Source organism: Hyperoodon ampullatus (genome assembly GCF_949752795.1).
Source record: "Hyperoodon ampullatus genome assembly, chromosome: 3".
Classification (NCBI taxonomy): domain Eukaryota; kingdom Metazoa; phylum Chordata; class Mammalia; order Artiodactyla; family Ziphiidae; genus Hyperoodon; species Hyperoodon ampullatus.
The window spans coordinates 102,000,798-102,026,765 of NC_136916.1; the positions used below are offsets into that span (position 1 = coordinate 102,000,798).

General features: G+C 36.9%; 1 protein-coding gene across 2 annotated transcripts; it reads left to right on the forward strand.

Annotated features, from left to right (window-relative positions):
- LOC307050852 (rho GTPase-activating protein 11A-like) lies at positions 1–25,745 on the forward strand (the record flags this gene model as incomplete). Of its 2 annotated transcripts, none has more annotated exons than XM_079701080.1 (12): positions 1–129; positions 3,854–3,924; positions 6,159–6,255; positions 6,778–7,031; positions 7,708–7,871; positions 8,038–8,184; positions 16,629–16,703; positions 17,501–17,665; positions 20,275–20,404; positions 20,889–20,997; positions 23,620–23,758; positions 24,160–25,745. In XM_079701080.1, the coding sequence occupies 12 exons, from the start codon at positions 1–3 to the stop codon at positions 25,743–25,745; spliced, it is 3,066 nt and encodes a 1,021-aa protein (XP_079557206.1). The 2 variants fall into 2 exon arrangements, with proteins under 2 accessions (XP_079557206.1, XP_079557207.1); XM_079701081.1 differs by having other exon boundaries at positions 20,889–20,943.
- Positions 25,746–25,968: the final 223 nt, after the last annotated feature.

Sequence of the window (25,968 nt, forward strand, 5' to 3'; positions counted from 1 at the left end):
ATGTGGGATCAGAGGCTGGTGCGGTTGGCCGTTGTACAACAGCTTCGGGCTGTTTATGGCATTAAGGTCAAGGGTGGCCGTGGGCAGTGCGATCGCAGGAGACAGGAGACAGCAGCCACGGAAATCGTGGTAAGTTCTGGGGAAAGAGGTTTAGGTTAAGAAAGGAGGAGGGGGGCGTATTCCCTATCATCATTTATTACCAGGTCATGCTAAAATGTTCATTCTGTATGGATCCAAAAGAGAACATGTTTAAGTGTGTCAACTTCAGCAACATTGACATTTTGATCCAGATAATTCTTTGGGGGGCATTGGGGTTAGCTGTTCTGTGCATTATAGGATGTTTAGCAACATCTCTGGCTTCTATGCTCTAGATGCGCGTAGCGTGTCCCAGTTGTGACAAATAAAAATGTCTCCAGATACTGCTAAGTTATTGTAAGTATTTTGAACAAGTTGCACGTGGGAAGGGAGACAAACACTACCCCACCACCACTGTTTAAGTAATATTTGGAGAGGAACAAGGGGTACCAGTACCTTTTTTAAATGAATCAGTAGATGAGGTGTGACAGTATTAGGAATAGGCTTTAGATAATAACTTTATATTCACCTATTTGAAAAGAACATGCTTGCTGCTTGGCTATATCATATTTTTGAGACATAAAGGTTTTGTGGGTTTTTTTTAATGAGTAAATTGAGAAACCACAGTGGAATGATTCAGAAGCTGTTGATTTTTGGTTGGTTGAGGTTAGGGGATTTCGAATGAGATTTTAATATCTACAGAATCATCAAGAATTTCATTGTGAAAAATAAGTTGAATATAAAGCATTTTGTTTTAGATTTACTTGCCTAATTATATGGTGCTTTCTAAATACTTACAGATGAAAACTAAAAATTAATTTTCAAAACTCTTAACAGTTTATAGTTTCTGAAAGAAAATAAGTACTTGGAGAAGAAAACTGACAAATAATTTATATTCCTCTTAACAGCTTATAAATTCTGGAGAAATTATTTTTGTTGTTTGCAACTTATTGGCAACATATTTGTTTATATTTAAAAACAAAGTGGTTTCTTCTGATTGTAAAACTGGCTTTCCAAGATCTCAAATATAGTAGGTTTTGTACGTATATGAAAGAATTTGTATGCAGATTTTTTTCTCACCCCTCAAGAAAAACTGACACTTGGCCTTTAGAGTCAGATAGACCTGAGTTTGATTCCTGCTCTACCCCTACCTGGGGTGTGATCTTGGGCTGCTTGTCCTAAGCTTTAGTTTCCTACTCTATAAAATGGGAATGGTATCTCTCGTTGAGTTGTTTAGGGGATTTAAAAAAATTATAAGATCTGTCGATGAGGCTAGCACACAATGCCTGTCACGTGCCACTTATTCAGCTAGTTGTTATGATAATCAGAGGTCCTCATCCTAATTGGTAGTCATGCTAGAAACCCTAATAAAAATACTCTAATAGAGAAACACAGAAGATCATTGTGTTAACACGAACGAGATCTAACATGTTAGGTAATTATTTGAATACTAGATTTCTTTGGCTCTTTGGTGTTTGTTATGTTATCTAATGATAGTTTTGAGCTCTTTAAGAAACGTGCTAGACATCTTTTTAAAGATGATGATGTAAGTGATGTTCTAATACATAAAATTTTAAAAGCATGTTATTAGTTTTATTTTATGAGATTAAATTATAGCACTTACTTGTGAAGCCAGTTATTGAGCATAATGAGACTTGAAAAAAAAAAAACAACCCTGAATTCTGGTTATGTAAGACATTTGTAAACTTACAATCAGCTTCAGCATCTGATTTATTTTTGCATTTTGGTTGCACAGTATCAAGAAAATTCTGATTTACCCAAATAAGGGGTTGCCCATACTAACGTTTTTTTTTTTAATTTAATTTTTTTTTTTTGGCTGCACCATGCGGCATGTGGGATCTTGGTTCCCCAACCTGGGATGGAACCTTGCCCCCTGCAGTGAAAGCACAGAGTCTTAACTACTGGACCACCAGGGAAGTCCCCCTAACTTTTTTTTTTAAATAGCTCACCTTGAAATGATAATTGTAACAGCAACAAATATTCTTTGAATGTTTGCTTTGTCATACACTGATGTTTTACATCTTTTAATTCATTTAATTTTCTCTGCAACTCTATGACTTAGGACCTATATAAGGATACTGAGGCACAGAGAATGATCATTTAATCCAGGTCACTCAGCTAATAAGTGGAAGAGCCAGGCTTTAAAACTTGGCAGTCCTGCCTCTAGGAGCCTGCTCACTTAAGCACTATGCTACACAGTCTTTTCTATATTCGTCAATTAAATTGAGCCAGCTACTTGAAAAAGGCCTAGTAAGATTTTGTCAAATGATTAAGAATGCTGAATGATTTTGGCCGCACCATGGTTTGCGGGATCTTAGTTCCCCGACCAGGGATGGAACCCAGGCTCACAGCAGTGAAAGCGTGGAGTCCTAACCAGTGGAATGCCAGGGAATTCCCTGAATGATTTCTTATAAATAACAGGTTAAATAAGGTGCTCTTAAAACACAAGTGCTTCAAGAGCATTCATGGAGAGCAGATGTATCTAAACTAAATTAACATGAGTGATTAGGTATGCCCACTTAATCTAATTTCATATAAGCAGACATATACAGCCTTGAAATTTTTTTTAATTAATTAATTTATTTTTGGCTGTGTTGGGTCTTTGTTGCTGGATGCGGGCTTTCTCTAGTTGCGGCAAGAAGGGGCTCCTCTTCTCTGCGGTGCACAGGCTTCTCATTGCGGTGGCTTCTCTTGTTGCAGAGCACGGGCTCTAGGCGCTCAGGCTTCAGTAGTTGTGGCACACGGGCTCAGTAGTTGTGGCTCGTGGGCTCTAGAGCACAGGCTCAGTAGCTGTGGCACACAGGCTTAGTTGCTCCACTCGTGGGCATGTGGGATCTTCCCGGACCAGGGCCCGAACCCATGTCCCCTGCATTGGCAGGCGGATTCTTAACCACTGAGCCACCAGGGAAATCACTTGAATTTACTTTTAAGTCCAAGACAAAGCTACAACCTTCTTAATCAGTGACTCGTTTTTAAGAAGTTTGAATATATGCCCAAAGATAGTGGCAGATTCTTTATTCAGAGGTGTGCACAAACACTCAAGTTAACCAACATACAGATGTGCTCTTGGGATCTTCAAATGTATTAAAATTTGAGTGCGAGTAATACATTCAACTCTGACTTTTTAAAATTGGTTTTGAAAGTACGACGTGAAATTTAAATTGTTTGCAGAATCCCTTCCTTGGATACCTCAGAACAGTTTGATTAGTACTCTCCCATAGAGCATGGAAAAGATAATCAGGTCTAAAAGGAACCACCCTGATATAATTTTAGGAAGTACTCACTGAGTGACAGGAATTACTATTATAGGCCAATTTGGCCTTTTGTTCAAGTTAGTATTTATAAGGTGACCAACAGAAAGTTTAAGGTCAGTATTTATATAGTTACTAAAGGAGCTTGTAGTATTTTCCAGAAATGTTAGCATATTGGGCCAAATTCTGTTTAAGAATTTCCTTACTGAACACTAAATGGATTGATTTTCTGTTGTGGGACTGGAAACTGAGGGAATTTGCTGCGTTGCTTAAGGGCAATGACTCTATCTTGACCATTTTTGTACTCCCAGCACCTAACATAAAATCTAGTATAAAGTAGTTATTTTTTAACAAATATACTTGATGTAATTGTTTTCTGTGTCTTGACCAGTAGTTTATTTCTGCTATCTTGTTTTATTTTGTGATGTTTTTAATTTGCCTAACGTTTAAGAAAACTTATATTGAGCCTAATATTTGTGTTAGAGTAACTGACTTTGTCATTTTAGGGTAAAGTATTTGGAGTACCTTTTAATGCATTGCCCCAGTCTGTTGTTCCAGAATATGGACATATTCCAAGGTGAGCAAACTTTGAAGTGAAGAGTAAATGTTTCAAACTGGTATTGGAATGTTTAACAATAAATAGTTGAATCATGCACACAATTAGTTGGAACTAGCAAATGATTTTATTTCTCATTAACTAATGTTAGAAGTTGTTTTTTAAACTTTTGCATATTTTAACTTTTTAATTTGTACTCATTTTCAGGATTGAATTTTAAGGTTTAGTGATGAATAAATGTTAGAAAGCAAATTATTTTTGTTCTATTAAGGCAGAGTTTTCCATTCTGTACCGATTTTTTCATTGCTGTTTGTGTGTGTGTGTGTGTGTGTGTGTGTGTGTGTGTGTGTTACGCGGGCCTCTCACTGTTGTGGCCTCTCCTGTTGCGGAGCACAGGCTCCGGACACGCAGGCTCAGAGGCCATGGCTCACGGGCCCAGCCGCTCCGCGGCATGTGGGATCTTCCCGGACCGGGGCACGAACCTGTGTCGCCTGTATCAGCAGGCGGACTCTCAACCACTGCGCCACCAGGGAAGCCCTCATTGCTGTTTTGATGATACTCAGTAATATACTGAACTACCAATTCATTTATAATTTAAATATTTTTTGTCTTAGAAATGTTGGACAAAAGAATATTTAACTATTGGAGTATTTGTGAATATAAATTATTTAACACTTGAGCTTTTCTGTGTCACTATTTGTAAATAACCTTTAGGACTAACTGCATCAGAAGTTGCTAGGGAAGTTTACAGCTTAAGAAAATGGTTTAAAAATGCGTAGTAGAAAGATACTACCTTAGCTCTTACTAATTCATTTCCCCTCTATCCAAAGTAAGGTTCATTCTGGCTACTCTAGTCTAATAACTTAGGTTTTTAATTGGTGCATTGTCCAAAAGTATTTGTTGAACACCTTGCTGCCTTAGAACAGTTTTCCCTCACTCACCCTATAGATACAGATTCACGATCTTCATGAGGTAACCACTTACTATTTTGCTTTTTAAATGGCCTATGAAAGGTCTCTTTTTAGTGATGATTTTCAACGTTTAGAATTGCAGTCATATCTCTAGTAATAATGACTAAATCTTTTTTTTTTTTTTTTTTTTGTGGTACGCGGGCCTCTCCCGTTGCGGAGCACAGGCTCCGGACGCGCAGGCTCAGCGGCCATGGCTCACGGGCCCAGCCGCTCCGCGGCACGTGGGATCTTCCCGGACCGGGGCACGAACCCGTGTCCCCTGCATCGGCAGACAGACTCTCAACCACTGCGCCACCGGGGAAGCCCTAAATCTTTGTTATAGTTTCTTTGTCTGCTTTTTTAAAAAGAAAGTTTGTCAGTTACTCTGCAACATTCAGCCACTATGCACCAGTACAATGCTTTCATTTGCTTGCAGCTGACATCCATTCAAATTTTTTGTTACCAGCTGTTACCTAAGCATCTAAAGCCAATATTGATTGTTAAAAATTATTCAGTATAAAGAAATTGAGCACACACCTCTAAATGTGAGAAGGATTGTAAGGACTGGGATGGATATATCTGACTTTCTGACAGGTAATGTTGGTGAGAAAAAAAAAAAGCCTTGCCTTATTTTTGGGCAAATGTAGTTGATGGTAGATTTTTTAAGCTATGTGTGCTGTGCAAGATCACCTGTGGAGAGAGAATAGGTAAAGAAATGGAGAAGGCCTTAGAGCCCTGGGTGATCCTAGGATGGAGAAGTCTGGCAGAAAAAGAGGAGCCAGAAAAGAAGTTTGAGAAAGAGCAGTCAGGGAGACAGCAGAAATTCCAAAAGTGTAGTGAAGAGTATTTTCAAGATAATCACGGAGTGGTCGAGTGTATCAACTGCTGGTAGGACAAGCAAGATAAAGACAGTGAGTTGACCATGGATTTGGCAAGGCAGAGGCCATTAGTGATCTTGATGGAGTAATGGGGATGAGTCTGATTGCAGAGGGTTGAGCAAAGACTGGGATATGAAGAAGTGAAGGCAGTAAAAAAAGACAGATCTTGTGCTCTGAGCAGAAGCAGAGAAATGGATTAAGATTGGCAAGGATCAAGGATTGAGCAGGCTCACTGAAGTTGTCATGGGTAAAAAGATGGGCCTTAGAGAAGAATTTAGGAAGCAAGAAGGAAAACTAAAAGTAACCTTCTGTCACAGAGATTAAAGAGATTTGTAGCATCAGAGCTGAAAGGGGTGTAGTCTCTGGCAGGAGAATAGGATTTAGTGAGATGTGTGTCTTACCACCTAAAAAGAGTTCTCTCTTTCAGTTTTCTTGTTGATGCTTGCACATCTTTAGAAGAACATATTCATACAGAAGGGCTTTTTAGGAAATCAGGATCTGTTATTCGTCTAAAAGCACTAAAGGTAAGCATATTCTTGAACTATAATTTTTCATTTGTACCACTTTTTAATTTGGTTTTTAGGATTGAAATATTTAAAACTATTACATGAATTATGGACAGAAATTGAGTTTGCAGATAGCTTTTTTTCATGGCAGAACCCTTTTTCTTTTTTCCAAAACGTATATCATTTATATAATGTTTTTTTTAATTGAGGTATAATTGACAAATACATTTAAGGTGTACAACCTGATGTTTTGATATATGTATATGTTGTGAAATGATTGTCACAATCAAGCTATTTATATAATGCTTTAAAAGTTTACAGAGTACTTTCAAATTCATGGTACTTGTTCCTATAATGTACTATATGAAGTAAAATTTTTTTTAAATTTTGTTTTATCACTTCTAAAGAGAAGTGATAAATACTGAAACAAGAGTTAAGAGAAATTTATTAAAGAAAGCTCTTTAGAGTATAAGAAAGGATACTTTATTTGCATTAAACCCTTAAGCCCCCGAACGCTCAAGATTGTTGTATTTTTTTCAGAATAAACTGGATCATGGTGAAAGATGCCTGTCTTCTGCACCTCCTTGTGATATTGCAGGGCTTCTTAAGCAGTTTTTTAGGGAATTGCCAGAGCCCATTCTCCCAGCTGATTTGCATGAAGCACTTTTCAAAGCTCAACAATTAAGAACTGAGGAGAAGAATAAAGCTACATTGTTGCTTTCCTGTCTTATGGCTGACCACACAATTGATATATTAAGATACTTCTTTAACTTTCTCAGGAAAGTTTCTCTTAGGTGAGTAGTAATTAAAAGTTTTGGGAGATGGTAGTTTAATTTCTCAACTAGCTAGATTTACCCTTATGATAAGAAATTAAATTTGATTTGGCATGGAAATTTTTCTTAAAAATATTATATTTTTCCTTACTATAAGAGGTATACCCTGTATAATTTAAAAAAACAATATACCAAATATAATATTTCCTTGCTGTCTTAGGGTTGTCATGGTGAATGTCTTAAGGGCTTATTGGTGTTTATAGGCTTCTTAGTCCATTGAATGGCTTCAGATTATTGTGTTTCTAAAATATTTGCGATTTGCTTTTCAAATTTGTCCCTTCTCCCTGCTGTCATTGAGCCTGCTTGTTTTAGACATACTTGCTGCCTTCAGTACTTTGAATTTTCTGTGTGTGGGTTTGAAAAATCAAAGAAATGTGTTCAATTTGTGTGGAAAAACAAAGCGTGAACTCTATGGGTAGCAATGTTTTTATGACATATATTTAAGCACGGAGAGGCTGTGTATTTCTGGTTCTGTCTTATTTCAAGCCAGTCATGTAGATGGGTAGATGAAGGGTAACTATATCTTGGTTTGTGTTTAACTGATAAAATAAGAGGTCTTCAAAATGTGCCCAATATGTTATTTTAACACTGTATTTTTATCTTTAGCTCTATCTCATAAAACCTTTTTTCCTTTAAGGTGCCGTGAGAATAAGATGGATAGCAGCAATCTTGCTGTGATATTTGCACCAAATCTTCTTCAGACAAGTGAAGGGCATGAGAAGATGTCTGCTAACACAGAAAAAAAGCTACGATTACAGGCTGCAGTAGTACAAACTCTTATTGATTATGCATCAGCTATTGGTAAGATGTAGTTGCATTATTAAATAATGGGATTTGTTTAAATGAGGGAGATCCCAGCTTTTTCTAAGTGAACTATGAAGACAACTGTTAGAAAGTGGCTATGCACTATTAAAATGTTTTGAGGGGGAGTAGAGGAAAAATCTTAATTGTGAACATTTTCGTTTAGGGCATGTTCCAGATTTTATCCTAGAAAAGATACCAGCTATGTTGGGTATTGATGATCTCTCTGCTACTCCATCACTAGAAGGCTTTGAAGAAGGTGATTATGAAACTCCTGGTGACTATAAGAGAAAGCGAAGACAAAGTGTAGGAGGTAAGCGGTCGTGGCAGTCCTGTTTGTGGACGTACAGCAGTCTGCTTTTGCCTGAAATGTGTTTGAACATAAAAAAGCATAAGCTATGGTGTATGCCTTTTTGGTGCTTACAGCATAGTTGGGGAGGTATGACATGCTTGTGAAAAATAAAAATGACAATATAATCTAATATTATGTGCTAGATATTTAGCACAAACATAAACTGCATTCCAGGGAGAAAAGTTCCCTGGTTGTAATGACCAGGGACACTATAAAAAGAAAGTTAAACTGAACCTTTTTGAAGAATGGGTAGAATCTAGGAGAATTGGGTGGAGGGTCAGAATATTTGTATCCTATTCGAGAATGCTATGAAGAAAGATTTGTGTAAGCTAGAAGTAATCTATGTCTGTGTCTGTAAGGTAGAAGTAATCTATGTCTGCATGACTTGAGTGGCTCATCCTAGGGATTAGGATGGTATTATGATAAGCTTGAATTCACACTAAAGAATTAGAACATTAAACTGGGTATTGGAGAACCATTGAAGGTTTGGAGAGAGGCATAACATGATTACACTATTTTAGAAAATCATCTGGTTTGGAGAATTGAGACTTGGAGGTAGGGAGAATAGTCAGAAATGTGTGGCAATAGTCCATGTGTGAGATCATGACTTGAAACAATAATATGAATTAGCAGTATGAACTAAATAATGAAGGAAACATTAGGAAAGAAGAATCAAAAAGAACCAAAGTTTCCTCATGGTGGAATCAATCATGAGACTTCTTAATCTTCTTGATCCAGAAGACAGGCTATTCCTCCAGTTGCCTTAGGAAATTTCTTATCTTTTGAGTATCAGAACCAATTTCTATTAACTGTCCGATGCCTTTTTGAATCTTTTGGCTGGTATGGTTTTGCCTCCTCCTGTTTTTTTTTTTTTTGCTTCCTTTGTAGATTTCCCTTATGCCTTCTTTGTTCTGTAACAAAGTACTGTACTGTACAGTATAGTACTGTAACAAAGTACCACAAACTGGGTGGCTTAAAACAACCAAAATTTATTGTCTCACAGTTCTGGAAGCTAGAATCAAGGTGTTGCCTGGGCCATGCTCCCTCTGAAACCTTTAAGGGAGAATCTTTTCATGCCTCTTTGGGCTTCTGGTGGTGGCTATCGATTCTTGCCATTCTTTTTTTTTTTTTTTTTTTTTTTTTTTTTTTTTTTTTTTTTTGCGGTAGGCGGGCCTCTCACTGTTGTGGCCTCTCCCCTTGCGGAGCACAGGCTCCGGAGCACAGGCTCAGTGGCCATGGCTCACGGGCCCAGCCGCTCCGCGGCATGTGGGATCTTCCCAGACCGGGGCACGAACCCGTGTCCCCTGCATCGGCAGGCGGACTCTCAACCACTGCGCCACCAGGGAAGCCCCTTGCCATTCTTTGATTTGCAGCTGCATCACTCCAATCTCTGCCTGTCTTGTCATATGGCGAACTTCCTAGGTGTCTCTCTGTCCAACTTTTCCTGTAGTGACACCAAGCACATTGAATTAGGGCCTACCCTAATGACTTCATTTTTTTTTTTTTTTTAAGTGAAAGGTTTATTTTAGAGATACACACTCCACAGACAGAGTGTGGGCCATCTCAGAAGGCAATAGGTAGACTGTCTAGAAGGGCAAGCGTGGCCCTGAGGTGTGAGGGTCGTTAGTTTTTATGGGCTGGGTAATTTCATAGGCTAACAAGTGGGAGGAATATTCTAACTATCTTGGAGGAGAGGTGGGGATTTCCAGGAGTTGGAGTACCACCCACTTTTTGGCCTATTATGATCGGCCTCTGAACTGTCATGGCACCAGTGGGTGTACTAATGACCTCATCTTAACTTGAGTTCATCTGCATAGACCCTAATTCTAAATGAGGTCACATTCACAAGTGCTGGGAGTTAGGACTTAAACATATCTTTTTGGAGCACACAATTCAACCCATAAAACTTCCTACCCCAAATTCAGATATTCTTGGATACAGATCATCTTTATTACCCTTTTCCCTTTGTGATTTCATTCACTCCTGTAAGTTTCACTTATTGCATCTAAATAGATGAACACTTAAATCTCTACCACTGTTATCTCACAAATGTCAAACCACTTTAGTAAAAGTCTCTACTAGGCAGACATCACACTTCTGCTTTTCCTTGGTGCTTGGGCTCAGCATTTTGAAATGATCATCTTCACCTTCTTTAAACTGGTTCTTCTCGAATTCTTTTTTCTATTAATGGTACCACCATTCTCTAGTCACAGCTTTAAGCCATAGGTGCCTAACTCTTACTTTACCGTCTATATTCATACAGTTTTCAGGTTCTGTAAGATTCTATCTGCAGTGTTTACTGCATGTTTACTGTAAGAATTTCCTTCTTGGTCTTTGTGCCTCCTCCTTGAATCTGCCCTGCTTATTGCTGTCAAGGCTGATAATATATAACTCTAATCACATATCTCACATGCATACCCTTCAGAAACTTTCATTAATACTGATATTTGGAGCCTGACATTAAAGATCTTCCATAGGATTGCTTTACCATGCCTTTCTACTGTATCCTGTCTCTCCTTTATGCAGTCTATACTTTAGTCAAACTGCTTTCTTTATTCATTGTTTTTTAGACACTTTGTTCGTTTGCTTATACTTTTTATTGATGTAATTTACTTCCATCTACCTCTACTGTTCAAATAATATCCACTTGTCAAAACCCAGCCTAAATGTCTTATCCAGCAAGCTTCCCCCCTCCGTTTTAAAAATTTACTGTTTATGTATTTTTATTGATCTGATGTTGGTCTATAACATTATTGTAAGTTTCATGCGGACATTAAATTTCGACTTACATATACACTATGGTGGGCTCACCACCAAAAGTTTCATTTCCATCCATCACCATATAGTTGACCCCCTTTACCATTTCGCCCTTCCCACACCTCCCTTTCCCTCTAGTAACCATAACTCAGTTCTCTGTATCTATGTGTTTGTTTTGGTTTATTTATTTATTTTGGTTGTTTTTGTTTGTTTGGGATTTTTATCTGGAAAGCATATGGTGGAAGCATACGGTGTTTGTCTGTCTTTGTCTGGCTTATTTCACTTAGCATAACACCCTCAAGGTCCACCCATATTGTCACAAATGGCAAGATTTTGTCCTTTTTTATGGCTGAGTAGTATTCATTGTGTATATATATATACCACATCTTCTTTATCTATTCATCCATTGATGGGCACTTAGGTTGTTTCCTTATCGTGGCTATTGAAAATAATTCTGCGATGAACATAGGGGTGCATGTGTCTCCTCGAATTAGTGTTTCCATATTCTTTGGATAAATACCCTCATATGGAATGGTTGGATCATAAGGTGGTTCTAGTCTTAATTTTTCGAGGAATCTTCATGTTTTCCACAGTGGCTGCACCAATTTACATTCCCACGAACAGTGTATGGGGGGTTCCCTTTTCTCCACACCCTCTCCAACACTTGTTATTTCTTGCCTTTTTGATAATAGCCATTCTAACAGGTGTAAGATGGTATCTCATTGTGGTTTGGATTTGCATTCCCCTAATAATTAGTAATGTTGGACATCTTTTCATGTGCCTGTTGGCCATCCTTGTCATAAATTAATTGTCCATATATGTATGGATTTATTTCTGGGCTTTGAATTTTGTTCCATTGATATGTGTCTGTTTTTCTGCCAATACCAGGCTGTTTTGAATACTATATAGCTTTGTAATATAATTTGAAATCTGGGAGTGTGATACCTTCAGCTTTGTTCTTTTTTCTCAGGATTGCTTTGGCTTTTCAGGAATTTGTGTTTCCATATAAAGTTTAGGATTTTTAATTCTGTTGACATGAAAAATGTCATTGGGATTTTGACAGGGATTGCATTGAGTCTTTAGGTTGCTTTAGGTACTATGGACATTTTAATAGTATTAATTCTTCTAATGTATGAACACAGAGTATCTTTCCATTTCTTTGTGTCTTCTTCAGTTTCTTTCAACAGTGTCTTAGCGTTTTCAATGTACAGGTCTTTTACTTCCTTGGTTAAATTTGCTTCTAGGTACTTTATTCCTTTTGTTGTGATTGTAAAATGGGATTGTTTTCTTATTATTTCAAATAGGTTTTTAGTGGAGTCTTTGGGTTATATATATATATAGAATATGTCCTCTGCAAATAGTGACAGTTTTACTTCTTCCTTTCAATTTGGATATCTTTTATTTATTTATTTTTTCCTTTCCTATTTGCTCTGGTTAGGACTTTCCATACTATATTGAATAAGAGGGGTGAGAGTGGGCATCCTTATCTTCTTCCTGATATTAGAGGGAAAGCTTTCACCTTTTTGCTATTGAGTATAAGGTTGATTGTGGGTTTATCATATATGGCCTTTATTATGTTGAGGTACTTCCCTTTTATACCCATTTTATTGAAAGTTTTTGTCACAGATGGATGTTGAATCTTGTCAAATGCTTTTTACATCTATTGAGATGATCATATGATTTTTATCTTTCATTTTATTAATGAATGTGGTGTATCATGTTGATTGATTTGCGGGTGTTTGATCCTTTTAATGTAATGTTGTATTCAGTTTGCCAATATTTTGTTGAGGATTTTTGCATCTATGTTCATCAGAGATACTGGCCTATAATTTTCTTTTTTTGCATTGTCTTGCCTGGTTTTGTTGTCAGGGAAATTTGGCCTCATAAAATGAGTTAGCACGTTCTCCCTCCTCTTCAGTCTTTTGGAAGCATTCGAGAAGGATAGGTATTAAATCTGTTTTGAATGTTTGGTAGGATTCACCTGTTTTGTTTTGTTTTTCGCCTTTGATTTCTTGATTGACCCAGTAGTTCAGTAGCATGTTGTTTAGTCTTCACATATTTCTTTTTTTTTTTTTTTTTTTTTGGTACGCGGGCCTCTCACTGTTGTGGTCTCTCCCGTTGCAGAGCACAGGCTCCGGACGCGCAGGCTCAGCGGCCATGGCTCATGGGCCCAGCCGCTCTGCGCCATGTGGGATCTTCCCGGACCGGGGCACGAACCCGTGTCCCCTGCATCGCCAGGCGGACTCTCAACCACTGCGCCACCAGGGAAGCCCCCACATATTTCTGATTTTTCAAGCTTTCTTCTTGTAGTTGATTTCTAGTTTCATACCATTATGATCGGAAAAGATGCTTGATATGATATCAGTCTTCTTAAACTTATTGAGACTTGTGTCGCAAATTATGGTCCATCCACGAGAATGTTCCGTGTGCTCTTGAGAAGAATGTGTGTGCTGCTGTATTTGGATGGGATGTTCTGTATAAATCTATTGAGTTCATCTGATCTGATATTTCATTTAAAACTGCTACTTCCTTGTTGACTTTCTTTCTGAATGAACTATCCATTGATGTAAGTGGGGTGTTAAAGTCCCTACTGTTACTGTGTTGTCAGTTTCTCCCTTTAGGTCTGTTAATACTTGCTTTATATATTTGGGCACTTACATGTTAGGTGCATATATATTAACTGTTGTTTCTTCTTGGTGAATTATCCCCTTTATCGTTATATAATGTCCATCTTTGTCTCTTGTTAACTTTTTTAGCTTGAAGTCATTTTTGTCTAATATGAGTATGGCTATACCCACTTTCGTTTGGCTGCCATTTGCCTGGAGTATCATCTTCCATCCCTTCACTTTGAGCCTATGTTTATCTTTAGAGCTGAAGTAAGTCTCCTGGAGGCAGCATATAGTTGGGTCTTTTTTTTTTTTTTTTTTTTTTGCGGTACGAGGGCCTCTCACTGTTGTGGCCTCTCCCGTTGCGGAGCACAGGCTCCGGACGCGCAGGCTCAGCGGCCATGGCGCACGGGCCCAGCCGCTCCGCGGCATGTGGGATCTTCCCGGACCGGGGCACGAATCCATGTCCCCTGCATCGGCAGGCGGACTCTCAACCACTGCGCCACCAGGGAAGCCCGGGTCTTGTTTTTTAATCCATCTAGCCACTCTGTCTTTCGATTAGTGAATTCAGTCTGTTTACATTTAGGATGATTATTGATAGATGAAGACTTAGTACTGCCATTTTATCTTTTGTTTGTTCTGTATCTCCATTGTTTCTTTTTCTTTGTGTTTCTGTCTGCCATTTTGGTTGGGTGGTTTTCTGTGATGTTTTTCTCAGTTTTCTCTTTTATATTATGTGGCTCTGCTCTAGATATATATATATATTTTTTTTTTAATAAATTTATTTATTTTGTTTGTTTATTTTTGGCTGCATTGGGTCTTCATTGTTGCACGAGGGCTTTCTCTAGTTGCAGCAAGCAGGGGCTACTCTTCGTTGTGGTGCGCGGGCTTCTCATTGTGGTGGCTTCTCTTGTTGCGGAGCACAGGCTCTAGGCATGCGGGCTTCAGTAGTGTGGCATGTGGGCTCTAGAGTGCAGCCTCAGTAGTTGTGGCGCACAGGCTTAGTTACTCTGCAGTATGTGGGATCTTCCCAGCCCAGGGCTCGAACCCATGTCCCCTTCATTGGCAGGCGGATTCTTAACCACTGCACCACCAGGGAAGTCCCCCTAGATTTATATTTTCTCATTACTATGAGGCTTGTGTAAATTGTCTTACAGATAAAAGTCCTTTTTCTGCCAATAGCATCTTACTACCTTCATTTGCCTATACGAGTTTCATCCTTTTCCTTTTACCTTTTATGTTTCTGTTGTCTCAAATTGTCTCTTTATGTTTTGTGTTCTCTACCAAATTGAAGTAGCTATAGTTTTACTGCTCTTTTCCCTTTAACCTTTATTATAGAATTGTTTGACAACTTATTTTGATATAGAGTTGCAATTTTCTGATTCTGTTTATCATCTTACTCAAAATTTTGTTTACTTTTGCCTTTTTATTTCTGGTAGAAGAGCTCCTTACAGCATTTCTTGTAAGGCAGGTCTAGCACTGATGAAGTCTCTCAGCTTCTGTTCATCTGGGAAACCCTTTATTTCTCCTTCATATCTGAATGATACTGCTGACAGTTTTTATCTTTAAATATTTTGAGTATGTCATTCCATTCTTTCTTGGCCTGTTGAGTTTCTTTGGATGGCGCCATTGTCTACTCAGTCATCAAAGTCAGAATTCTAGATGTCCTTATCTGCTCTTTCCTCATTCGCAAATCCCACTGTCTACCAAGTCTTATCACTTTGATCTCTTAAATACCTTTAATACTGCCTCCATTTCCACAGCTGCTACCTCAGTTCAGACCTTCTTCTCTTGCCTGGCTAATTCCCACTCTTCCTTCAGGTCTCAGCTTAAATATCAGTTCCTCAAGGATACCTCCTCTAACTCCACAATCTAAATCCGTTGTTATATTTGTACTTCACACTATTTACCCATTTGTCAATAGGTATTTATTTCCTTAGTATATTTAATGTTTGTTTCCTCCAATAGAATAAGTTTTGTAAAGGTCACTGTTTCATATTTTGGCCACTGTTGTATCTTCATTGTGTCTGACACATAATAGGTACAAAATAGATATTTGTTGAATGACTGAATAGCATACTTAGAAGAACCTTTAGCTAGTTTGCCTGTCTCCATCCAAGGAGGCTTACCCCCCAATAAATCTGTCATACTGCTGCAGATTTAGTGATTTTCCTAAAGTGCAGAAATGATGACTTTGTTCCTTTTTGCCTTTGGAGAAGTTCAAGTTCTTCAAAATGATACACAGCCCTGTTCTGCCTAATACACAAGACTTATCTCTTACCATATCCACTGTTCACTATTTGCTCTAGCAGTATCAAACTCCTGGTTTCTAGTATACGTAAATTCTGTTTTTTCTTACATACCTTTGCATATACTAGTCACCTTGCCTGAATTCTACCTTCCACCCTAATCAACACCTACAAATCCTTCAGAACACTGTCCAGGTTTTATTTCCCTTGCAAAGCTTCCTCTCTTAATGCCATTTCTTTCCTTCCTCAAAAGGTAATGATTTCCTCTTCCATACTCTTTCTATACATTATAGATACTTGTTTTACAATTCATTCTGTATTTATTTATTTGTATGTTTTTTGATTTTTTTTTTTTTTTTTTTTTTGATGTGGACCATTTTTAAAGTTATGTTTTAGTTTTTTGACTGCAAGACATGTGGGATCTTAGCTCCCTGACCTGGGATCAAACCCACACCCCCTGCATTGGAAGGCAAAGTCTTAACCACTGGACCACCAGGGAAGTCCCTCATTCTGTATTTAATGTCTTCCTATTTATTTATTTGTTTGTTTGTTTGTTTGTTTATTGAGAGATATGGGTGTATAAGAGGGGAATGGAATACAAATATATCCTTTAGTTTTTTTTCCCCTATTTTGAAATAATTCCTTTTAAATGACCTTAAGTGACTTTAAAACATATAAGCTGATACAAACTTAGATGCTAAAAGACCACAAATAGCAATATGAATTATTGATAAAAGTTAGGTAAATGTTGTTATAATTGATTATATGATTATAAATATGCCTTGCATTTCAGATTTTGTTAGTGGAGCATTAAATAAACTTAAATCTAACAGGACACCCTCTATTACACCTCAACAGGAAAGAACTGGTAGGTATTATATATATTTATTTAAGTGGATGTTTATATATATTATACAAAAATTAATTATGATAATGATTACCTAACTTATTTTGTTTAATCAATTCCAAATGTAATTTTCAGTGGAGATATTTTACTATAATATTATGACATTGGATATATATATATGTAATGCATAATATATAATTACGTTGGATATAGTGAACCTAAAATTGTAGGTATGAATTTATTTTAGTCTGTTGTTATATTTTTGATCTTCTGAATCACGTTCTTCCATTTGTAAGTTGGATGATATTGAATATGTGAAAATAATCTCATTTTTATTTTAGAACCAGAAGTTTATTAGTATTTGTTCCAATTTTTGTTTTTTGGTTTGCTTGGGGCTGAAATTATTCAACCCAGTAATAGAAAATTTGATTACTTGTTTTGTTTTCTAGATTGAAGACATTAACTGGTTAATACTTAGTTATGATGAAAATCAAAAATATTTAGATCAGTTTTTGTTTCAACACCTTGATTATAATTTTTCTTGCCTATTTAATACTCTTTAATGTGAATTATATGCATCTTTTATTCTATTTGGTGTTGAAGTTACTAAGAATCTGGCCTCTTTGCAACTTCACTGTTTTTATTTTAAGTAATTGCATAGTGTTAATTTAGTTTTATAATATATATTTGATAACGTTAATGTAAACGTATCCCCCCCCATTTTTGGTTCTAAGAAATAGCTTTATAAGAAGAAATTATATAAAGTGTTTGTATTTTATCAACTTTGTGGGAGAATAAACAAATTTTCTTTTTTTCAGCCCAGCTATCCATTTCACCAATGATTCTTACACCAAATGCTAAGCGTAAACTGCCGGTAGATTCCCATGGTTTCTCAAGTAAGAAAAGGAAGTCCATCAAGCACAATTTTAACTTTGAGTTGTTGCCAGGTAATCTCTTCAGTAGCAGTTCTACACCAGTATCAGGTAACAAATGGAATTTATATAATTGGGTTATAAACATTAACATGAGTGCCTATTCTGGGCAAAGTGCTATTTCATATTAATATGACCCTTTAGGAGCCAGAGTGTTATTCTGTTTTATCAAATCTCTGAATTTTATAAAGTCCCCTAACTTTTAAAATAGACAGTGGTTCAGTATAATTAGTGTGTGTGTCTGTGTGTCTGTGTGTCTGTGTGTCTGTGTGTGTGTATGTGTGTGTGTTTTACTGCCATGCCTATTGAAAGTTATGGGTCACTGTGGATAGGATAGCACTTGTGCTCAGGTTTTACGTGATTGAACATCCTAAATTCTACTTTAGTTACTTCTGGATCTGTAGCTGTGGCTGGATTGCTGTCTTTTGTTGAGTTGAGGTCACCAGCGTTTGAGCATCTCTGAATGCAGAGTAAGGGTGTTACCATTGAAGTACCATTGTGGGTTAATTTGGGGGGCAGTATTTTTAAAGTTTTATACTCAAGTGGCTTTTATAAAAAGCCATCCTTATGGCATGGTTTCCACATCCCTTACCAGCCCAGCCATTTTATTCCAAATGAAATACAAGTTCCTAATGTGGCCAACCAGACCCTCCAGAGAAAAATATAATCATGCTAATTTGAATACCTAATTTTTGTTAGTGTGATCTTGGATTGAGTTGGCTCCTTTAGCATGTGTAGAATACAAGTTGGCTCGTATTAACTTATGGTCAACCCAAAATGAATTGAAACTCTAAGCCCAGAGTCTTCCATCTCATATTTGTGTCACATTTAGACAAAATGTGAGTAGCCTCTGACTCTTTTAGATTTTCTTTGGTTTCAGGCAATGTTAAGAGTTTCAATTTGAATTTGTTAGCTGGGTTATGAGATTTTCTTCCCAAAAGCCTCTTTTTCGCTTTTGTTATCTGAAAGGTTTACATTTTCCTTGTTTGTTTTATTAAAAAGGTGAACAGAATAGCAACTTGTTCTCTATGGTCCTTCAGGTTCTCTGTGGTTCATTAAAGTGTAATGATAAGAACTCTGAAGCTATGTCTGTAGTTCTATCTGTATTCACAGGCTGGAGACTTAAACTCCTTTAAAGTAACTTAGTGTGTTTTTAGTATTTAAAGGCTTTCTGCTTTGGAGGACTACTTCCAAATGACAGATGTGAATCATAGTTCTACCTGCCTTTGTTTATTAGCAGTACATCATCTTCCCCAAGAAATGAACCTGCAGATTCCTTCTCTCCAAGCTCCCAAAAAATAGATTAAACATTATGTTACTGTAACATTAGTATGAGCCTGCTTAACCAGCGAAACTTCTTTTATAAAAAAATTAACAAGTTCAACATCAGTAATTCTATTATTTTAACTCACCATTTTTCTTTGACCCTACTTTCTCAGCCACAATTCAATAAATTGCATCTGCAAAATTGAAAATGAGTTGGTTTCTAAGTTTAGATTATAACAGATATGATGCTTTTCGTTAATATATGTAACCAACAATATTAATCTACAATCCATAGTGTACTTATTTTTAATTTTTTTCTAATATGTGTTGTAACTGTGTGTTATTCCATCTATTCTGACTGTGCCTCCTTGTCACCACTGATACATTTTCAAGATAACTAGACTGCAGCCCTAGAATAAAGCTACCTATGTCACATTGGATATATCATATTGCCTCCAAGCTTTCTTTTTAGCCAAATGCACCCAAAAAGTCACTGTAATGGTTGTATTATTTTCTGTTTTTGTAATTGAAAAAACATGGTTATTTCTGTTTGGGGACCTGTGTGAATTCTTTATCGATACCAATGATAAGTTGAAAGGGTTCATGTTTGTTGAGTGTATCCTGGGCAATATTCAAATACAAATCAAATGTATATGGAGCCTTTGCTTATAACTATTATACTTTTCCCTAATTTTTTATTATAGTTTATTTCATGGTATAGTGTTAAATAACTTAATCAAAATGAGCTGTTGTAACCTCCAGCTGTTATCATGGAATATGGCAGTAGCCAAGTGGTTAGGTGTATGTTATAGATCATCAGTTTTTGTTTGCCAAAAATTTTGGACAAATTGCACTCCAGAGTCAGGTAGACAGCAAGTTGGCTAGCAGGTGCATACTGGATACTCAGATACTAAATTGTTTTTCAGTAGTTTATTTTTGATAACAGCATTAATTAATCTTATGTACCAGGTACTGTGCTAGACATCTTATATATGTTACAGTAATATTTATATTCACCACAGAAGTCCAGTTTTAGAGCCTAAAGCCATTTAGTAAGTGGTGGACAAACTCAAGTCTGTCTCGAAAGCTTGCTCTTTCTCCAATCTGCAACAGTGCCCACCCCTCCCTTGTAGTATTAAAAGAGTTTAAAGCAAAACTCTAATATAAAAATAATGTTTAATCTGACCTTTAATTGGTAACTAAAAAGTAAGAAATAGATTTTTTTTTCAGTTGACTTGGGTTATTTGACCCCTGAAGATTCTAACCAGAAATTATGTGATTTTGTGGTTGTTTAGGGGTGGAAATTAAGACTTTAAATCTAATTGCTATTAATATTTTATACTTTGAAAAGAAAATGAGTATGTGTGGTCTATCATGTGTGGTTATTTTTATAGTTCACTTTGATACAAGCCCAGAAGGGTCATCTCAGAGTTCACTCTCTCCTGTCACCGTGAATGGAAACCATTTGATCAGTTCAGGTGTGCTAAGGCGAAGTAAAAGGCTTGCAAGCAAAAAAGTTGGCAGGTAATTTATCCAGGTTGGATAAAAATTTGGTATATACAGTTAATAAAATATTTTGTGTCTTTCTACTGAGAATCATAATTGAATCATAATTTTTAAAAATCCCCTTTGCCTTTATAGTCTTATTAATCAAGTGCATATCCTCTAGAGAAAGATTCCTAGTTTGAATCCATTTTGCTTGCTTAAAATCCTATTTTATGTTGATGTGTGTAATTTTCAAATTTCCTGTTAATATAAAAAGCTAGTCTACTCTAATGATTCTGGTTTATAAGTGACTAAACTCTTGTGATAAACAGGAAAGTTTATTTTATAAAATATTTGTATTTTTATGCAAATACAATGTGTTCATATATGGTATCTTAAACCTAAAAAATTATTACTCTATTCATTACTAACAATGTGATTTGCTCTGGACTTTCAAACTTTATTTTGTAGGAATTCCAGTTCTTATGCTATAAACTGATGTTTTTAATTTGACTCTTTCTAGGGTGGAATCAGGAAAAGCAGACTGCTTCTCTCCTAAAATCAGCCGTAAAGAAAAGGTTCGAAGATCTCTTCGTTTGAAATTTAATCTAGGGAAAAGTAGCAAAGATGAAGTAAGTGTCTTTCACCATTTCATTGAAGTTTATATTAGGATAAAGCTGAAGACTTGATGCTAAAAGACTCAACCCTGCCTCTCTTCCATCTACTGTCCCATTCTCTGCTCTTCTTTATAGCAGCCCTTACACTTGAGTTGTTATCTCCAGTTCCTCCTTTTCTATTCTGCTGAAATCAATTCCAGTGAAGCTTTCATCCCCAACACTCACTGAAACAGCTCTCATAAGATCACTCATGAATTCAGCATTGCTCAGACCAGTCCTTGTTAGCCTTGATATGTCAGCAGCATGTAAACCTGGCTGATGACTTGCTCCTCTCTGGCATACTTTCTTTCCTTGCTTCAGGGACATATAGTCTCATGATATTCTTCCTTCTTTGTCAGTTAATTTTCTAATTCCTTTACATTGGAGTGCCCAAAGCTTTGCCCTTGGGTTTCTCTTTTCTCACTCCACTCACTCAGGGTGATCATCAGCCCTAAACATCATGTATATACTTATGACTTCAAGTTTATATCTCTAGCCCAAAATGCTCTCCTGAACAACTTGACTGCTTAACACCTACCTACTTGACCTCCCTACTTGGGTGTTGATCCCAAGTAGGGAGGTGTTGACATCTCAAGTGTAACCTGCCCCAAATAGAGCTCCCAAGATGCATTTCTCCACTGTTGCTATTTCTCCACTCCTCCCCGTCTCCTCCACCCACACTTCTATTCTACCTGCAGTCTTCACCATCTCACTTATGGCAATTCATTCTTCTAATCACTTAGGCCAAAAGCCATGCAGGCATTCTTTTTTTTTTTAAACATCTTTATTGGAGTATAATTGCTTTACATTGTTGTGTTAGTTTCTGCTATATAACCAAGTGAATCAGCTGTATGTATACATATATCCCCATATCCCCTCCCTCTTGCGTCTCCCTCCCACCCTCCCTATCTCACCCCTCTAGGTGGTCACAAAGCACCGAGCTGATCTCCTTGCGCTATGCGGCTGCTTCCCACTAACCATCTGTTTTATATTTGGTAGTGCATATATGTCAGTGCCACTCCCTCACTTCGTCCCATCTTACCCTTCCCCCTCCCCATGTCCTCAAGTCCATTCTCTACATCTGCGTCTTTATTCCTGCCTTGCCCCTAGGTTCTTCAGAACAATTTTTTTTTTAGATTCCATATGTATGTGTTAGTGTATGGTATTTGTTTTTCTCTTTCTGACTTACTTCACTCTGTATGACAGACTCTAGGTTCATCCACCGCACTACAAATAACTCAATTTCGTTTCTTTTTATGGCTGAGTAATACTCCATCGTATATATGTGCTACATCTTCTTTATCCATTCATCTGTCAATGGAGACTTAGGTTGCTTCCATGTCCTGGCTGTTGTAAATCGTGCTCCAATGAACATTGTGGTACCTGTCTCTTTTTGAATTATGGTTTTCTCAGGGTATATGCCCAGTAGTGGGATTGCTGGGTCGTATGGTAGTTCTATTTTTAGTGTTTTAAGGAACCTCCATACTGTTATCCATAGTGGCTGTATCAATTTACATTCCCACCAACAGCATGCAGACATTCTTGACCCCTCACTTTCTCTCATATGTACTGTCGAAACCATTAGGGAATCCTGTCTAACTTCTGCTTTCAGTCTATCCCGGCTGACCATTTCTCACCAGTACTACATTTCTAACCTTCTCTAAGTTATGTCATCTGGAACTTGGATTACTACAAGTTCCTACTAGTAGGTCTACCTGCTTCTACCTTGCTGCAGTACTAGAGCCAAAATTATCCTCTAAAAATCAGAGTTAAATCATGCCACTCATGTCACTCCTCTGCTCAGAATTCTTCAGTGACTCCTTGCTTCACTCTGAGGGGAAAAAAAGAAAAGCCAAAGTTCTTACACTGATCTGCAGTGCCCCGCATGATCTGTTCCTGGCCTCCCTCTTGGAGCTCTCCTCCTGCCACCCTCCCTTGCTCTCTTGGCTTCATTCACTTTTGCCTCCTGCAGTTTCTCAAATGTGCCAGACCTTGCTTCAGCCTTAGAAACTGCACTGGCATTTTCCTCTCCTGGAATGTTCTTCCCCCTCATACCTTCATGACTGTCGCTCTCATTTTTCTTTACTCACAAATCTGTTCACTGTGTTTAAAATTATACCCCACCCTTCACCACTCCGTATCCTCCTTACCCTGCTTTGCTTTTTCCTTAGCACTTTTCACCTTATGTATTGTATATTATACTTTATAGTTTATTGTCTGTCTTCTTCTGGTCTAAATCTGCCCATCAAGAATGTAAATTCCATGAGGTAAGATTTTGTTCTGTTTTTTTGTTTTCTGTTTTCTTTCACTCTTGTGAACAGGCACTGGCACAGTCATCACACACAAAAAAATTTTTTTAAGTTAATGTGTGAGGCTGTTTTTATTTTAGATCATAAAATATCCACTAATAGCCAAGTCAAATGCTTATAATTTTCATCAGCATGCATGCAAGTATATTGTGTTTGCTATAATATTGTTCCTCAATTATATACACGCCTTTTAAAATCAGCTGTAGAGGATTTTGATAACTACAAAGTAATGTTTTGAATTAACTAGGTTTATTTCTTAACCAAAACTTTTTCAATTTGTTCTGTACAGAATGTGTGTTCTGGTGTCGATAGATCTGAAAATGTTGGTCGACGACTTGCAAATCAACAAAGTTTAAAAAATAGGATTGAATCTGTAAACACAGGTCTGCTTTTTAGCCCATATATTGATGAAAGATTAACAAAAAAAGGTACATTTACATGATATTGTTAGAGTTTTACCCCAAAAGCCTACTTTAGTTGTTTTTTAAAAAATTTTCTTCCCATTTTAGTGAGATATAATTGACTTATAACCTTTAGTTGTTTTTAATGATAAAATATATTAAGTAATTTACTGTTCTAGAAATTGAAAATTCGTGTTTTAATAGTGAAAATATTGGAATTGCAATGTATTTTTCTATGAATAATTGGATGATCTTTACAAATGTAAGTATAAAGATGTTTGACATATTTATAGATAAAAATTATCTCTTAACACAAATCTAGTTTATTGGAATTAAATGCTTAGTATTTAATTTGTCATGTATTTGAATAACATTTCAAAACTAGATCAGATATAAATGATTAAAAACACTGAACTGCTTTATTTTAGGTTCAAAAAAGATCAGTAAGTCTGAGGAAAACTTATTAACTCCAGAGCGACTAGGTGGAAGAAATTACCGGATGTCTTGGACAGGACCTAGTAATTCAAGTTTTCAAGAAATAGATGGAAATGAAGCTTCTCCAATAGATGCAATTCTTGAGGTGGAAAACTCTTCCTTGGAGCCCGATATGATGGTTGAAAAGTCACTTGTTAGGTCATATGAGCTTACCCCTTCTAATATACACAGTAGGCATAATAACAACGTAACTGGCAGCTCTCTTAGTGGGGATGAAAATAACCTGACCACAGAGACTGTGGTGAAAATTCAGAAAGCATTTTCTGAATCTGGAAGTAATCTTCATGCATTGATAAATCACAGGCGGTCATCATTAACTAATGTAGGGAAAGTAAAATTTAATGAAACATCTTCTATCAAATGTAGCCCAGGAAAAAATTTATTTGAAATTAATAATTTCACTGTGATAGAATCCAATGAACACCACACTAGTAAAGATGAAAATAGTTTTTCAGAAAGAGACTTCTCACTACATCAAACTCAAAAATTGGGTAGAAAAGCCACTATAAAATGTTACTCAACTCAGATGAAGATAGAACTAGAAGACAGCATTCATTCGAATATACCAAAAGATTATTTAAGCAAGCAGGAATTGCCCAGTGATGAACAAATAAAGAAACAAGAGTCCCCAAGGGATATACTAAATACTAAATTAAAGGAGAATGAAAATATGATTGAAGAGAACTTACTGAAATGTGCAGCTTCTAGAGAGGACGTGGCTAGCGCCTCTTCCTCAGAGCAGATTACGCGTAATAGCGCAAACCTGTCAAAACCTAGGCCTGTGAGAATTGTTAAACAGCAGTCACTGGTGGAAACATGTGATAAAACGGTTTCTGAACATTTACAAATGACAGAGCATGGAAAGGTTTCAGACCACATACAGTGGTTTAACAATCTTTCTTTACATGAACCAAATAGGACAAAAGTTAAGTCACCTCTTAAGTTTCAGCGTATGCCTGTCCGTCAATCTGTCAGAAGAATTAATTCTTTGTTGTTGTATGGTGGACAACCTCCAAGACATAAATTAGCAAGTCTTGGTGATGCTGCTTCTCCTCTGGTTAAATCAGTGAGCTGTGATAGTGCTCTTCCCTCTCGTGGAGAATGTACGTCAAAAGATTCCTCTATTCCATGTACCAGATCAAGTCCTAAAGAACAGAAGTCTACATCATGCAAACAGTCGAATGTTGATACGATTTCAAAATCAAGCATGGAGGTAACTTCTACATCTTTCTCACAAATGAAGAGGCACCCAAACTCTGGAAATGCTTCTCTTGGGTCCACCAGAGTTTGTAAGCAGGAAGTGATATCTAATGGCCAAATTAAGGTTCCCTTGGATGATCTGACAAATCATGATATAGTAAAATCTGTTGTAAATAATGATATGGGCTTTTCTCGTGGCATAAATAACAGGGTCCTTAGAAGACCTTCAGAAAAAGAGAGGGTCTGGTATAAAGGTTCTCCAAAAAATCCTATTGGAAAAGCTCAACTACTACCAACAAGTAGACCTGTAGACTTGTAATTGGTAAGTGTTATACTACTTGTCATTAATGTAAATAAAATTAGCAGTTGGTGATATGACTTGCAAGGTAATCTACATGTTAGTTTGTAGCTCAGAATGATTGGTATGTGATCAATTTTAATTTCATTGCACAAGCAACTTGAATTCTTAAGCTTGTATAAATGATGACTTTGTTTTTCTTAATTATGGCAATATTTAAACTTCTTAATTTTATTGTCATCTC